This window comes from Kwoniella dejecticola, chromosome 3 (assembly GCF_000512565.2).
Source record: "Kwoniella dejecticola CBS 10117 chromosome 3, complete sequence".
NCBI lineage: Eukaryota > Fungi > Basidiomycota > Tremellomycetes > Tremellales > Cryptococcaceae > Kwoniella > Kwoniella dejecticola.
The window spans coordinates 1,449,360-1,463,315 of NC_089303.1; the positions used below are offsets into that span (position 1 = coordinate 1,449,360).

General features: G+C 48.2%; 4 protein-coding genes across 4 annotated transcripts; 1 reads left to right on the top strand and 3 right to left on the bottom strand.

The window, feature by feature from the left end:
• Nucleotides 1-424: 424 nt before the first annotated feature.
• On the bottom strand, nt 425-3,125 carry I303_102915 (uncharacterized protein; the record flags this gene model as incomplete). The annotated part of the gene is made up of 14 exons (XM_065968655.1): nt 425-553; nt 613-694; nt 758-891; nt 967-1,189; nt 1,269-1,414; nt 1,487-1,566; nt 1,635-1,867; nt 1,936-2,039; nt 2,124-2,202; nt 2,273-2,310; nt 2,372-2,442; nt 2,549-2,640; nt 2,827-2,886; nt 2,986-3,125. 14 exons carry the CDS (start codon nt 3,123-3,125, stop codon nt 425-427), a joined length of 1,611 nt encoding a protein of 536 aa, XP_065824727.1.
• Nucleotides 3,126-3,787: 662 nt separating this feature from the next.
• I303_102916 (uncharacterized protein) lies at nt 3,788-8,621 on the bottom strand (the record flags this gene model as incomplete). The annotated part of the gene is made up of 10 exons (XM_018406263.2): nt 3,788-3,920; nt 4,011-4,546; nt 4,603-4,868; nt 4,930-5,582; nt 5,639-6,272; nt 6,338-6,495; nt 6,558-6,600; nt 6,677-8,038; nt 8,102-8,510; nt 8,568-8,621. The coding sequence occupies 10 exons, from the start codon at nt 8,619-8,621 to the stop codon at nt 3,788-3,790; spliced, it is 4,248 nt and encodes a 1,415-aa protein (XP_018264757.2).
• Nucleotides 8,622-9,231: 610 nt separating this feature from the next.
• I303_102917 (phenylalanine-tRNA ligase) lies at nt 9,232-10,983 on the top strand (the record flags this gene model as incomplete). The annotated part of the gene is made up of 3 exons (XM_065968656.1): nt 9,232-10,180; nt 10,332-10,711; nt 10,825-10,983. The coding sequence occupies 3 exons, from the start codon at nt 9,232-9,234 to the stop codon at nt 10,981-10,983; spliced, it is 1,488 nt and encodes a 495-aa protein (XP_065824728.1).
• Nucleotides 10,984-11,849: 866 nt separating this feature from the next.
• On the bottom strand, nt 11,850-13,818 carry I303_102918 (mitogen-activated protein kinase HOG1; the record flags this gene model as incomplete). The annotated part of the gene is made up of 11 exons (XM_018406265.1): nt 11,850-11,932; nt 12,000-12,200; nt 12,255-12,333; nt 12,391-12,470; nt 12,533-12,604; nt 12,664-12,778; nt 12,876-13,065; nt 13,136-13,179; nt 13,251-13,380; nt 13,591-13,658; nt 13,783-13,818. 11 exons carry the CDS (start codon nt 13,816-13,818, stop codon nt 11,850-11,852), a joined length of 1,098 nt encoding a protein of 365 aa, XP_018264759.1.
• Between the last annotated feature and the right edge of the window lie 138 nt (nt 13,819-13,956).

Sequence of the window (13,956 nt, forward strand, 5' to 3'; positions counted from 1 at the left end):
CGTCTTTATCTATTGACCTACACTTCACCATAGACCACTGCGGTACAAGCTTAGATGTTGTTCGTCATTTTCTGTTGTGTTGTCCAGATTCACATCTGAGAGGATTCAAGCGCCGATCCAGATTCTACAGGTCGTACTTTGATCTTCGCTTAACATGACACCATCAAAAAAGCACCTCACGTTTCATACCTGACACTTTGCACCAGCATTTTCCATCGCTCATTAGATGTATATGAAAATTGTACGCAATGTGGAAGACTGGAAACGGAATCGTCATGATGAAATAACGATTGTACAACCCAAAAAAGACCTTCTACTGAGGTCCATCCCCGCCTGCTGTTCTATCACATCAAGCCAAAGCTTTGACCTTTCTGCCCTGAAGATAGCTTTGTTGAAAGCTATCTCAGGACGACGATCCAACATCCTATAATTCAGGCTGAATGGCAACTTTTTGCTCGGTAGACAAGTTGGACTTGGGTCCATCATAGTATCGTCTACCGGCGGCAAAGTACCAGATAAGGGATAACGCCATAACTGCGCCAGTGATGGGAGCCTATAAAAACCGATGTCTAATCAGCGAAACATTCCAACTCTCAAAGTGACCGAACTCACAGAATAGTTGAAAGTGTCCCATGTGAGAGGGTATGAAGCGGGGAAAGCCAAAATGGTGACTTCAAACAGAGTCCATACGGTCCTACAGAGCAGTGTCGGATCAGCAAGACATCGTCAAGTCAGACAGCAGAAATAAGTCACTCACATGATGATATTAACGTAAAGACCCCAGCCTCTCATGTAGAACGGTCCAGGGGTGAACTTGACTTCCTCATGGCCGTCGAATATCCTTCGACAGACGACAGGGATGAGGTATGACAAGTCTAACGCTACCGCACACTATTACGAACAATCATGGGTTTAGCTCCGCAGTCCAATTCAGGCCAAAGGCAAACAGAATCGAGCAGGACTCACCATCGAGAAGATAGCATTCACAGCAGTGAGACTTGCGAAAGCCAGCACACCCATCAGAACACTGATGGCCACCACGACCCACACAGCTACGATCGGGGTTTTGGTGGTCTTGTTCATTCTACCGAAGAGACCTCGATCCGGGAATCCACCATCTCGGGAGAAAGCAAAGACCGTTCGGGAGTTCGCTTGAAGGGCTGTCTGCACTGTAAATGCTGCAATGAGACTATATGAATGCGAATCAGCACAGGGCGCTTACAAGAGCAGCCGGAGCAATCTGCAAGGTCGGCTCGAAATGGACTTACCAGACGAAAGACCAAAGTACCATGGCGCCTGCTTTGCCCATTCGCAAGTACATAATTCCCAAGAACGCATTGCCCGACGGTCCAGGCAAAGCAGACACGTCACCAGCAGTGACACAGAGCACAATGTTGAGGATCCAACCGATAGCCTAAACGCGACATTGGTTAAGTTAGCGTAAATTCCGAAGACAGACAAATCACCAGTGTTTGCTTGAACTCACACCCGTGTTGAGCACAGCTACGAAGATAGCTACAGGGGCAGCGATGGCCGCTCTGTGTACTTCCTCACTGATATGAGCGGCTAAAGTTAATATGGAATCAGCCGTCTGTCTGCAAATGACCGGTCCATGAGAGATCAGCACTACTCACCAGCATCATAATCAGTCATAGTCCACTGGACTGAGAGTAAACCCATCAAAACCGCTAGACCATTATTTGGCCATCCAGTACCGTTCAGCGTCTCAGTGAAGATATAGCTTCCAGGGTGCATCTCCGATCTTGGCGTTGTCGCTAGGAGAGTGATGATGATGATCAAAGCTGAGCCGATGTTGATGAATACGAAGTATCTTGTAAGTCTGGCAAGTCCAGCTGTAGGGAGCGAGCTATTGAAGGACATCAGTAAGCGCCCACGATTTGTGCATGTGCGGGTGAAGGATAATAGGAGACTTACTTCAAGAAGCCATGCATAACCAGCAAAGCGCAGAAAAGCAAGAACTGATGCCATACTTTGATCTCGTACGTCTCTCTGCAGACCACGACAGCAGCAAGGATCATCTGACAAGAGGCGCATAGGTTATCAGTATGGACAAATCCCCGGTATTCTAAGGTACAGGTGGTGAAGACTGATATCGGACTCACTCCGGACAGACCCCATTCCGTAGAAGCTACACCAGCGACTTGACCCAAGATATTCAGGTAACCTGTGACCCATCCGACACTGCGCGGAGCCACGGAGCATCTCAATCAGCTTTTGAGTCTATGCAACGGTGCAGCATCGCAACACTCACATAGGCCTGTAGGTCCTTGGCACCAGAGCAGCGGAAGCCTGTCAATCACTTAAACACCGTCCTGCAGATCCGTCAACTTCCACGGAGAAATGAGCTTACAGTGTATAGACCACCTGCAGTGGGGTAAGCAGAAACGATTTCCGCAATAGAAGCACCCAGACTGATATTCACTATTGTTCCATTCATTCATTCAGATCAGCACATCCGCTCGCGCAGAGAGTGAACCTAACTGAGCAGGCGATGAAAGGATCGCAACGACCAATAGGGCTGACTCACTGATAGATCCCGCTAACCAACACCAGACCACCGAGGCTACACCACCGTATGTAAGGGGGGTGGTAAATGTAGTAGCAATGGATGCCGTCATACTATCCTCACAAACCTCGTCAGTCCATATTCAATCCTCTTCGTTCTGGTTGCTTCCACAGTGGGTTATAGATGGAGGAGCAGAAAGACATACCCCATGATACTGAGCAAGTGTCACACGATCAGCCAAAATTTCTTTTTTCCTGAGTTTCACGAACAACTTGCTGGGATGGGAATCATCAACTCACCTCATTGCGAAACTGAAAGTCTCCAAATTCCCAAATTCTCTAATGAACTCGGACTTGTACCTAATTCATTGTCGTTGACATTATCGTGAATATCAGCACAGTCGACTTCTATGCCCAATAGAGTAGCCGAGACGAGGACGGAGAGAGACTCCTACTCACCCCAATTTGGCTAATAACACCTCATCATCCACACTTCCTTTACCCACACTCGAATCGTTGGCATCGTGTGGAGCTGCGGTGCCGTTCAGGTTTGGTACTGCGTTCCCAGCCCCTTCGCCATATTTCTCCACGTCAGACATGATGAAAGACTTGAACCCGAAATTAGATCTTCCTTTTAACAAGCTTGGGTGCGCGATAATGATAATGATAATTCGAAGTGCGGTTTGAGTTGTCCTGCTGTATCAAGATACGGCTCTGGATCGATTAAGCGATAGATGAGATTATAAGCAGATAAAGATAAAATCAGAAGCAGATGGATTGGGATTACGGTTAATAGATAAATCAGCCTCGCTTCTGCTTTCTGCTGTTCAAGTTGCAAATGCAAAGTCCTCATGCAGTACCTCATTCATCACTTATGGTCGCACGAGCAGCACCACTCAAAAAATAAATCCTCAATTGAAAAATGCTACTACTCAGGTACGTAGAGTAGCGAAGCGAGATCTAACGATTTGACGCGCGACTTTCCTTTTGTGTATAGATAAGTAGCCTATCATATCGTACTACCCGTTGCAAAATCACGACATCTTAAGGGTCCCACTACCGAGAATGACGGGATTAATTGAAAGTCATACACCTACCCTTCCTTTCCGCGCCAAAGGAGGTCAGTGACTGTTCCTGAACTAAATCCACGAACTCTAGATTACACTTGCACGCACGTGCATGATCGATGTCAGATTAGATGCATTTCATTCTACTTTCTAGGATCTATGATGAGGAACGTCCCTTCGTATAGAGGTGATGATCAAGATGAAGGACCAGATCGGATCCTCATAGATGGCTTGAGATTGTCAGATACGAGAGACAAGATAGTCCTTGTATCCTTACCGGTTGCTTTCGCTTTCATCTCGCACATACCGTTGAAATCAAGATCGAAACTATCAAAGACCGCATACATCAGTCAATCTCATTGGCGGACCTCTCTCACACACGGAGGTAAAGAAAGGTAAAGAAAGATGCATGCTTACCCGCAAACTTGCTTCAACTTGTACCGATCGGCAGAAACCACGCTGAGACAGCTCAATTTGAGTTGTCGTATATTATCGATTCCTCCAATGAATTGCAATTTGGGTAACTTTGCCAGAGTCGGTTCATTCTGGAAAATATAGGCGAGTTGACGTGTCTTAGTCAACATCTCCAATTTGTGCTCGGCACTTTCGATCTTCTTTTGCTGTTTCGTGGGACTAGCATTACCCGATCCCGCCCGAGGCTGCTCCTTCATATCCTGCCCACTTTGCATGTCCCGGTAAGCCTGGAAAACGTCCCCGCATCGTCCTTGAACAATCGCTTGCCGGATGTTGTAGCATATTTTGGCGTGCCGCTCGATCGACACAATCTCCTCTTGCAATGCTGCATCTCCCAAAAGGAGATTTGAGCCCTGAAGAGTGATCCATCGTTGTGAGAGATCCCTGTAGTCCTGATCGTTGAGGGTGGTGGGTTCTTTGAGGAAGTGCCCCATCATCGCAGACCGGTACCTTTCTCCTTCCGTCATGAGTTCGTCCATCTGTGATGCTTACATCGTCAGAACGAAATTGATCCTTCTGTGACATGCAGACTCACGATGAACCTCCCCAGCCGTCTGGGCCTCGCCAATTCCCGTTCGTTCCAATGATTTGCCATCAAGTCTTCCTGGCCTTTGTCCTTCTTCCAAGATCTCCACCTTAATTGTCCGCCGTGCGCCCGAACATCGTTCGACCTGACATCATCCTTCACTCTGAGACCGGATTTGCGAGCATCGAGAACGTGACAGAACATCCGGCCAAGTCTCATTGTTTCAGGATGAGCGAGCGCCTTGGTGTATACGGCGTTACCATGCAAATCAGAATCTGCAGATTATCAGCTTGGACTGGTGCAGATTTGCCTTTGGCATCTCATTCAGACACTCACAAGTCCCGGTCAACGGATCGCCCAGGACCGCATCGAGGAGCCATTTCTGGTACTCTTTGATCTGTCCCGGCTCATCTAGATCTTTGATGGTGTCCAAGAATGCAGTCCCCTTGACAACTGATTTATCGAAATTTTGTTCTTCGAAGTCATGAGGAGTTTCTGCTACTTCATCTGGAGCGTTTCTGAAAGGCCGAACCAGCTCATGATGCCACACAAGTGTGACTGTGTCGCCATCGTAGTCACCGCCTCCAAGGAAACTCGCCGGTGACCGTTTGCATTTGTCGGTTTTCGCGGATAGAACGATACAATCCTTGAGATGAGCTAATTCGGGCCTGTAGACCGCTCGGAACTTCCGGACATCAGTCGGTAATTTGCAGGGTGATCGATAAGCTAAAACATCGCCCTCGAGGTGTGTCATTGGGATCTGCGTGGACTCATCGATAGGACCGTTACTGGAAAAACTGATGAACAGCTCGTCCGGTTCCAGAATCTGCAGCGTATCAGGTATTATAAAAGCTGTGAGTGATTGCTCTACGGGAATCTTGAAATCTCTTGTCATCTTCATGGATAGATCCTCGACAAGGTTATGAAGCTTGAATGCCGGGTAGATCGAGGTAGCTGGGCTGAAGCCTGAGGCCACCGACCACATCAAGCTGGAAAATTATCAGTCTGGAGATCTGTCAAGATGGATCGAAGGCACTGAACTTACGCCTCGGCTATGCTTCCCGGCTGCTTGCTGATGGGATCCACATCGTATCGCTCTGAAGGCTTGACAATCAACAGATTATCATCTTGGTCTTCCTCTACCATCTTCGCAGTTCCATACCCCTTATCAATACCAACAGCTCTGAGCGACTTCGCTTGTTGCCTCGCTGTCCGTTTTCTGAGGTCCAAGCCCACTCCTCCACGCCCAGAGCAATTGGTGACGATCCTGATGATCCGATCTTCTTCCGTTTCTCCTTCCAATAATCCCGGATGAAAGTCTTGATCCAAGATATCTAATTGGTCTTTCGCCATTTTCAAGAAAGTCGCTATGGGTATGCCGTTATCCACCATGATAATCATCGCTTCATGAGTTAGCACCGAGCCGATCTTGAGACTTTCGCAACGAAGCACATCCAGCGTCAGCAAGGATGGATCATCCAAGTGCTCTTTCGCGGACAAGGCTTTGATCATGGAAGGTCGAAGTATGACCTCTTGGCCCGGGTATCTAGCAGCTTCGGCGGGCGACATCAGCGCAAGCAGTCCCTTGGACCCGCCAATCCTCATCTGAACGACCGAGGGCCGACCATTCTGTAATGTGAGGGATGGATTCTTGAAAATGCGCTGGGCCAGGCTGTCAGCTAGGTCAATCACGAAGTCAGCTACTCTTGGTGTCTACAGTACACATGGATAAGATAGTACCCACACATTAAACCACATCCATCAGTCAAGGTCTGCTCCGTGGTTGCTTTTCCGAATCCGGCCACGTCAGAGACGATATCGTCATCTTCGCCTATGGCCGCGCGGTCCACTCGGGTGGCAGGAACGGAGTCTGAAAAGAGGATTTGTGGACGGGCGGCGAATCTGGTAAAGACGTTGATCAGCGTAAGCGACTTGACCCTCATCTAGTACAGCAAGTCGCGTACTTCGCCATAGCCTGATCTGGTTTCTGGGTGAGATCATTGTATACTATTGTTGACAAAGTACAAAGCAGAGAGTCAGGTACAATCGAATATGATCATGCGGAATGCAGAGCGGCACTTACTGCGCAAAATCCCTAGAAAATCAGGCATCGGTGGCTCCAACTCCCTGCCTACTGTCACCACCTCCGGAGCACTTTCTTCGACTTCGACCAGCATCACACCTTCTCCGTCTGCTGTACACCAAAGGGCTCGATATGGTCGACCGAGTACGATCAGGCATCGGCCCACCAGCATGTCCTTCACTGTACCTCGAAACTTGGACGAGACATCTTTGACCTTCAGGCTGACTATCCTCCTTGACCCAAATCTCCTGGCGAGTCGGAAGGATTTACCAGGCATCTCTGGAGGCCTGAGGATAAAGCTGAATGGGAAAGATCCGCCCGCGGTTGTAAACGCACTGCTGCGCTTCTCAACTCGGCCATTCGGCAGCGACGTCGAACGGCTGAAAGGACGAGCTCCCCGTTTGTAGGGATTGTTCTCTTGACTCAACGAGGGTGGTCCAAACAGCCTTTCAGAGCAGCCTTTACCATCTTCGGTCATTTTTACCGATACAACATATTGGATTTTCCCACCGTACGGCCAGTCGACTCGCTCTGTACCGACCCCCTCAAACGTGCTTGCCAAGATGGCTTCTTCCTCCTTATCGACCTCTGAGAGCAGCAAGGCTTTCCTTTCCGTCATTTTGATAGGTTTGATATGAGGCATCCGGGCATCGGCTTTAGACACTGACCTTGCATGGACGGCCTCGATGATTTCGGCGATCGCACTCGCCGATTCCGCAGCCGTTCTACCTCTGAGTCGAGTGAAATCATCGTTCCTGAAATCACCCCATCTCACAGTCTCGTGCTGGGATATCTGCCGTTCTAGCTCCCATTGAATGTAAAAATTGACTCGTCCCTTGTTCAGATGGGCCGTGTACGTATCATTGGTGATCGGGATCGAGCTGACACCAGCCTCGTTTGTCGCCCCTTCAACCGAAGCGCCCCCTGCTTCACCACCCAGAATGACAGAGATGGGTGTCGACGGGGTAGACACGGTCGAATTGGTCCTTGTAGTCGAATTGGAACTGGTGCTGTCGGTGCCTATGGAGTCGCTGGATCCATTCCTGAGGATGTCCGCAGTACCGTGCTTGATGCTCGATTTGGGAATGGTCAATGACTTGTTCAGAGGCGTACTAAAGCCTTCCAATCTCCTTTGAGGGGCCGAAGTCGTCCGTGTAAACGATCGGGAGGAGATGGACGCTTTAATAAGTTGGGTGCCAAGTTCAAGCGGTACGATTCTACTCCTCTTGACTGGTTCTGATCGATCTTCATCCGAGCTAGACCTCTTGGAGGGGGTGCTCGTGCTCGATGCGGGGGATACGGAAGCTGAAGATCTAGAGGGTTTGTCTACGTCGCGCAGCTTTGCAAGGATGGGCGAAGTGGCTGCGTAACAGAGGTAGACTCAGCAATGAACCGGAAGAGCTTTTGAGGAAAGGCTTGACCCACTCGATCTTGGCTCTGGCACCCATCCATCCATGTGCAACCCATCGTCACTCTCAGATTCCACAAAGTATTCTCCCAAATCTTCAGTTTGATCTTCAATTTTCCCAAAGTCTTCCAGCAAGGCCGGGTTTGCTATTATATCCCTTAGCTTCCTGGCAAGCCGTTCAGATAACCCTAAAAGGGGATCAATCATCCGCTTGAGCTTGCCTGTTTGGGCATTGTTTCGCCCTTCTTCAAGTCGGCGCAATTGATCCTGGCCGTTCTCGTCATCGACGAATAGCGGGAATGCAAGCTGGTAAGAGCACATGAATGTACGTAGGTTCAGCATGATGATTTTCAAGGTATTCGTGTCGCTCGGCCTGGGTTCGCGGAACGGCCCCAAAGAAGGGTGGATTTGGCGCAACTTGAGATACTGTATGATGGTCAGCTGTCGATGCAGAAGAATCCTTGACCGAGATATGAGACCTACCTCATCCTTGATGTCTTCATGGTACGTGTCGAAGTCCCAATCATCTTCAAACATGGTACCGAGCAAGGTCCAAGAGATTCCCAAAACCTCAAGATACAGACAAGCGGGTATAGAGAGTCGAATTCGGACAAGAAAAAGAGACCATCGCACAACGAAGACCGCGTTGTTGATCTCAACGCGAGATGCGATTTAGGGTATACTCAGTAAGACACTAAATTGAAGGGCCTAAGGAAGGAAAGACTGTCCGAGCGTGCGGAAATGTCGCCGAGCGTTGTCAAGGAGCGCAAATCAAGAGGAGAGCTTGTAGAGAACAGGCAAGGGGACCATTCACAAGAAGGAAATGGAGAGGGGGACAAAAATGACAAGATAGGGACGAAGAGATGAGTACAACAACAATACAGTCAAGACATGAAGCTGAGGCAATAAGGAAGGAATTTAATGTTCTCCAAACTGCATCTAATCTTGTAAGTCATTCGAATCTTATCGTAATTGTTTCATCTAGATAGCCTCGTGCGGATCACAACTGGAAGCCGCGGTCACGTGACTCGCGCGTGTGCTAAATGTCGGAAGATGCAGGTCCACTCGCTCTGTCAAGTAGAAAATGACAACAATGTCATCTTGAAGACTATAACCAGTCTCACTTCGCCTCGTATACTTCTGCGCAATGGCGTTAGGCATTCGGTCCACACCGAGAATCTTAGCCTGCTCATCGCGGCTCGCAGTTCGCTCACAGACGACAGTTCAACCCTCCTTACCTCGTCATGCAATCCGAATACCCTTCCACCCTCGACCTCAAGCGCGATATCAATCCAGCATATCCACCCCCAAATCGTACAAATACAACGGCGCCACCTATCCTAAAGACACCTATTCCAACGTCCCTTCCTCCATATTGGACAAGCTGGATCGTAATCTGCATTTGATGCCTTCACATCCCATATCCATCTTACGTCAAATCGTCGAAGACCACTTCTCAAGCTATCAAGCGCTCGTCCCTTCCTCAGCCGTCGTATCCGTACATCAGAACTTCGACGAGCTCGGTTTCCCGCCCGATCATCCCGGCAGGTCCCTCACAGATAGCTACTACCTCAACAGGGAGTACATGTTACGTACGCATACGTCCGCTCACGAGGTCGAAAGTTACAAAAAAGGTCTGAACAAGTGGTTACTGTCTGCAGACGTTTACAGGAGGGACGAAATTGATTCTTCCCATTATCCCGTATTCCACCAGATGGAAGGTACCCACATATGGCCAAACACCGAGTTACACACCTTGCCTCAATTGAATGCGGAATTGGAGAAACAGTTGGCGGATATACCGATTATCATCGAAGATGAAACGACCATATCCCCGACTAATCCTTATCAGGCACACCACGATCCCATACATGCTGAACAGATCACCAAACACCTGAAACATTCTTTGAACAGTCTGATATTTAGGCTGTTCGGGCATCATGCCAAAGCAGGTGGAGAACCGTTGAGGGTGAGGTGGATAGAAGCTTATTTCCCATTTACGACTCCATCTTACGAGGTCGAGGTGTTCTGGCAAGGTGAATGGCTGGAATTGTTGGGTTGCGGAGTAGTCATGCAGAAGACATTGGATCAATCAGGTGTGTCGTCCCAATCTTGCATTTCAACTTGAATACCAGACTAACAATGCGATTAATCACCTTACCTCATCCAATCATTCCTCCCCCCTTTCCCTCTTCATCATTTCGCTTTCAACCGATGACGCCCTCAATCCATCTAACAACCCAACAGGCGTCTCCGATAAATCAGGCTGGGCCTTTGGACTGGGTCTCGAGCGCCTCTCAATGGTCCTGTTCTCCATCCCCGACATCCGTCTATTCTGGACCTCCGACTCGCGTTTCCTATCTCAATTCAAACAAGGGCAAATAACGACTTTCCAGCCGTATAGCAAATATCCACCATGTTACAAGGACATGTCGTTCTGGCTGCACCAAACCTCTCCGACTGCCGAAGAAGTGACGGATCATCATGGTGCATCAGCAGCGGGAGGTCGATCTCCCCTCCCCATAGTGGATTCGAAGACAGGCACGGGGATCAAGGCTTTCCACGAGAACGATTATTGTGAGATTGTTCGAGATGTAGTTGGAGATTTGATAGAGAGTGTTACTCTGGTCAGTACTCGCTCCATTCGCCTCCGTGTTCAGTGTTCGGTGTTCGATATACAATATACTCGTCAGATCCAAAGCATCGAGCGAGCTGACTGTTCGTCTTTCCTTATCCTCAGATCGACGAGTTCACACATCCCAAAACGCAGCGCAAATCCAAATGCTACAGACTCAACTACCGACACATGGACCGAAATCTCTCCAATGAAGAAGTGAATGAGCTGCAGAGTCAAGTACAAGCTCGAGTCGTCCAAGAGATGGGCATCGAGATGAGGTAATCCATCATGATCAAAACAGTAGTGACAGTCATCAGGCTTGTCCGCGTGTTCGCGAGGTCGCGAGCTTGATCCTCGTTCAGTCTGACGGGCATGGTCGTAGTTAGCGGTGATCGTACTCGACTTTGTGTGATGAAAATCGCATCGCTTGTGAATATTGCATTATCGCATGACTCAAATGCATCGCATATCCCATCATACCATTAAATATCCCCTTACTTGGCATATCTTCGGTAAAATCCACGTTTGCTTGTGAGAATGAACGTCCAATCAAGTACTCGGTGCACTATCTTCTTTCCGAGGGATCCTTAACAATGCGTTTTGTGTTGTTCAGTGATACGGGGAACCAATGATCGATGCACAAACTTTGTCGTCCGATCAACAGGTGCGTGTTTGATCCATATTGCATTCTTTTCTTATGTTATCTTATTTGTATACTGTACTGTACTGTATAAATGATCAAAGTGCCGAAAAACAGAAAATGCTATCGATAGTGGGATATAGCCAGAGCGAAGAGAGAAAGAAAAACGGATACCGAGATAAGAAAAGAAGAGGGATGGTTCGATTAAGTACTACATGGTGGATCTAAGAGAGTGATGTGGAAAGAGGCAGAGAAAGGAGAGCAACGGATGATGGTCATAAAATTCCCAAAATCAGAAACCACGAAAGAAAAAACAAATACTGCTGTTAACATTAAAACTGATTCTAAGGACAAGTCAATGATGCTGTGGTGCGAAATTTTCGATTCTGAGGAAATGGGCGATTTTTCGCTTGCAAGCGGAAATCCAGAAAGAAGCCTCCTTGTATGGGGTATGATACTCTAAACTGATATGATGACGACCATGTCGGAGTTACAGCGATTCATTCGCTTATGATGCAGGAGCAGGCGGGACTTCTCCAACGACAGGTCCTTCGGCTTCGTTCTGCGAGATATCACCGAGGTTGTGGAAGTCTACGACAGTAACGAATCAGCAATCACAATATAGCTTCGCAGTCGAGACGAGATGCGAAACACTCACCCAAGATCTCAGAGTACATCATGACCTTCCAAGTGTCCACTGGTAAATCGGCATCGTTGAACGACCAATCAAACACTTCAGCAGCACTGGGCTCGTCCGTTGGATCATGGTATGGTGCGAGGTATTCGTGAGCTAAACCTTCAGCAGCGGAGATACGTGTTCGAGGGTCGAAGACAAGCATCTTTTCTAGCAGGTCGAGCGCTAAATGTGCATGTCAGCAGCTAGCCGATAAGGTGATCTTACAATTCCACTTACACAGAGGATCGGCATTGGGGAACTTGGTGGCGAAAGGTACCTTCTCTCTCTTCGGTAACGATTGAACGAAACGGAGGGTCTATGTGATACGAAATGAACATATGTTCTTTGCAGCTGATGTGCCCAGAACACTCACGTTCTCCGAAGCGATGGTCTGGATAACATCATCAGGGGGAGTTCCGAGTAATTCGGTGATGATCGAGAATTGGTTGACGTCTAAGGTCACAACGGTGTCAGCTGATTTGGAGAGACTCCTGACGTTCAGCTGACAAACTCACGATCTTTCCCTGGGAATAAAGGCTTTCCTTCCAACATCTCAGCGAAGATACAACCCGTACTCCAGATATCGACTATTTGTGCGTGTTAATAAACTGTTTGTATTGCTCGTCACAAGACCAGATAGACTCACCAGCAACATCGTACTTCTGCCATGTCAACATGATCTCTGGTGCTCTGTAGTATCGAGTAGACACGTAACCTGTCATTTGAGGATCTTGGATACGGGCAAGACCGAAGTCACAGATCTGCGAAACAACGTCAGCAATCAGTCCGCCAAAACCTGCGATATCCTGTAGAGGCGGACAAGTGAGGGTACATTTCCGCGTTGTCATCTCAACCCACCTTCAAATCACAGTTCTCGTTGACCAAGATATTCGAAGGCTTCAAATCTCTGTGTACGACACCGGCTGAGTGAACGTATTTGAGACCACGGAGGATCTGGTAGAGGAAGTATTGGATGAATTGCTTTTCAAGGGGTCTGGAAGTGAGCAATCGATGTAAATCGGTACCAAGAAGCTCAGTGACGAAGTAGCTAAGTAGTCGATAGCGTCCGATGTCAGCTATTGATCCATACAATGGCACATATGCGAAGAACCACTTACATGTCCTCGAGGGGGGAGATGAAGATATCGCTCAAAGAGATAATCTACAGTTCATTTGTCAACAATCAGCGAGCCGCTTAGGTCGAAGAAGGCTGCGTAGCAACCCGGAGCTCACATTTTCATGTCTAAGATGCTTGAGCAACTTCAACTCCCGGTAAGTCCTTTTACTCAATACAGGCGTAGAGAAAGGTTTCATAATTTTCTTGATAGCAACCGAAGTGCCGGAAAGTTGATCCTTGGCAGAGCTATGTTCGTTGAAGACCGTTTGAGGGAGTGAGGCAAGCAGAATTCGAAATTGGACATCATGGTAACGTAAATTGATGCCCGCCAGGATGTGTTATGAGAAGAAATTACGATACGTCGATTCGGATGCGGATGTTTGGGTAGAAATGATGGCAAAACGCAAAGATGAGCATTTCGATGACCCCTCGAAAGGACAGACTGTATCAACCCACCAGACAAGTCCGAAAGCACCCATACCGACAGGTTGGAGGTCAACATAACGAGTAGTTACCTCGAACACCTGATTTGCCACTGTATTAGCGCATTTCCCAGCATCGCGATAAATCTTGAAGGTTCACAAAAGCAGAAGGCGTGCCGGTGACGAGGTTATGTATATGGAAGACAGCATGGAAAGTGCTACTCACGGTACCAAAGATGGAAAGTTTGACGAAATCAGCCATTTTGTGTTGTTCTATCTGTATTCTATCTTTTGGTTCACGATGTTTCAGGCGGATGTCCCGGATGCCGAGGATGACGGAACGCGGTCAAATGTGCCGGTGGGAAGCAAGATAGGGTGATAGGATCGATGGTGATGACGA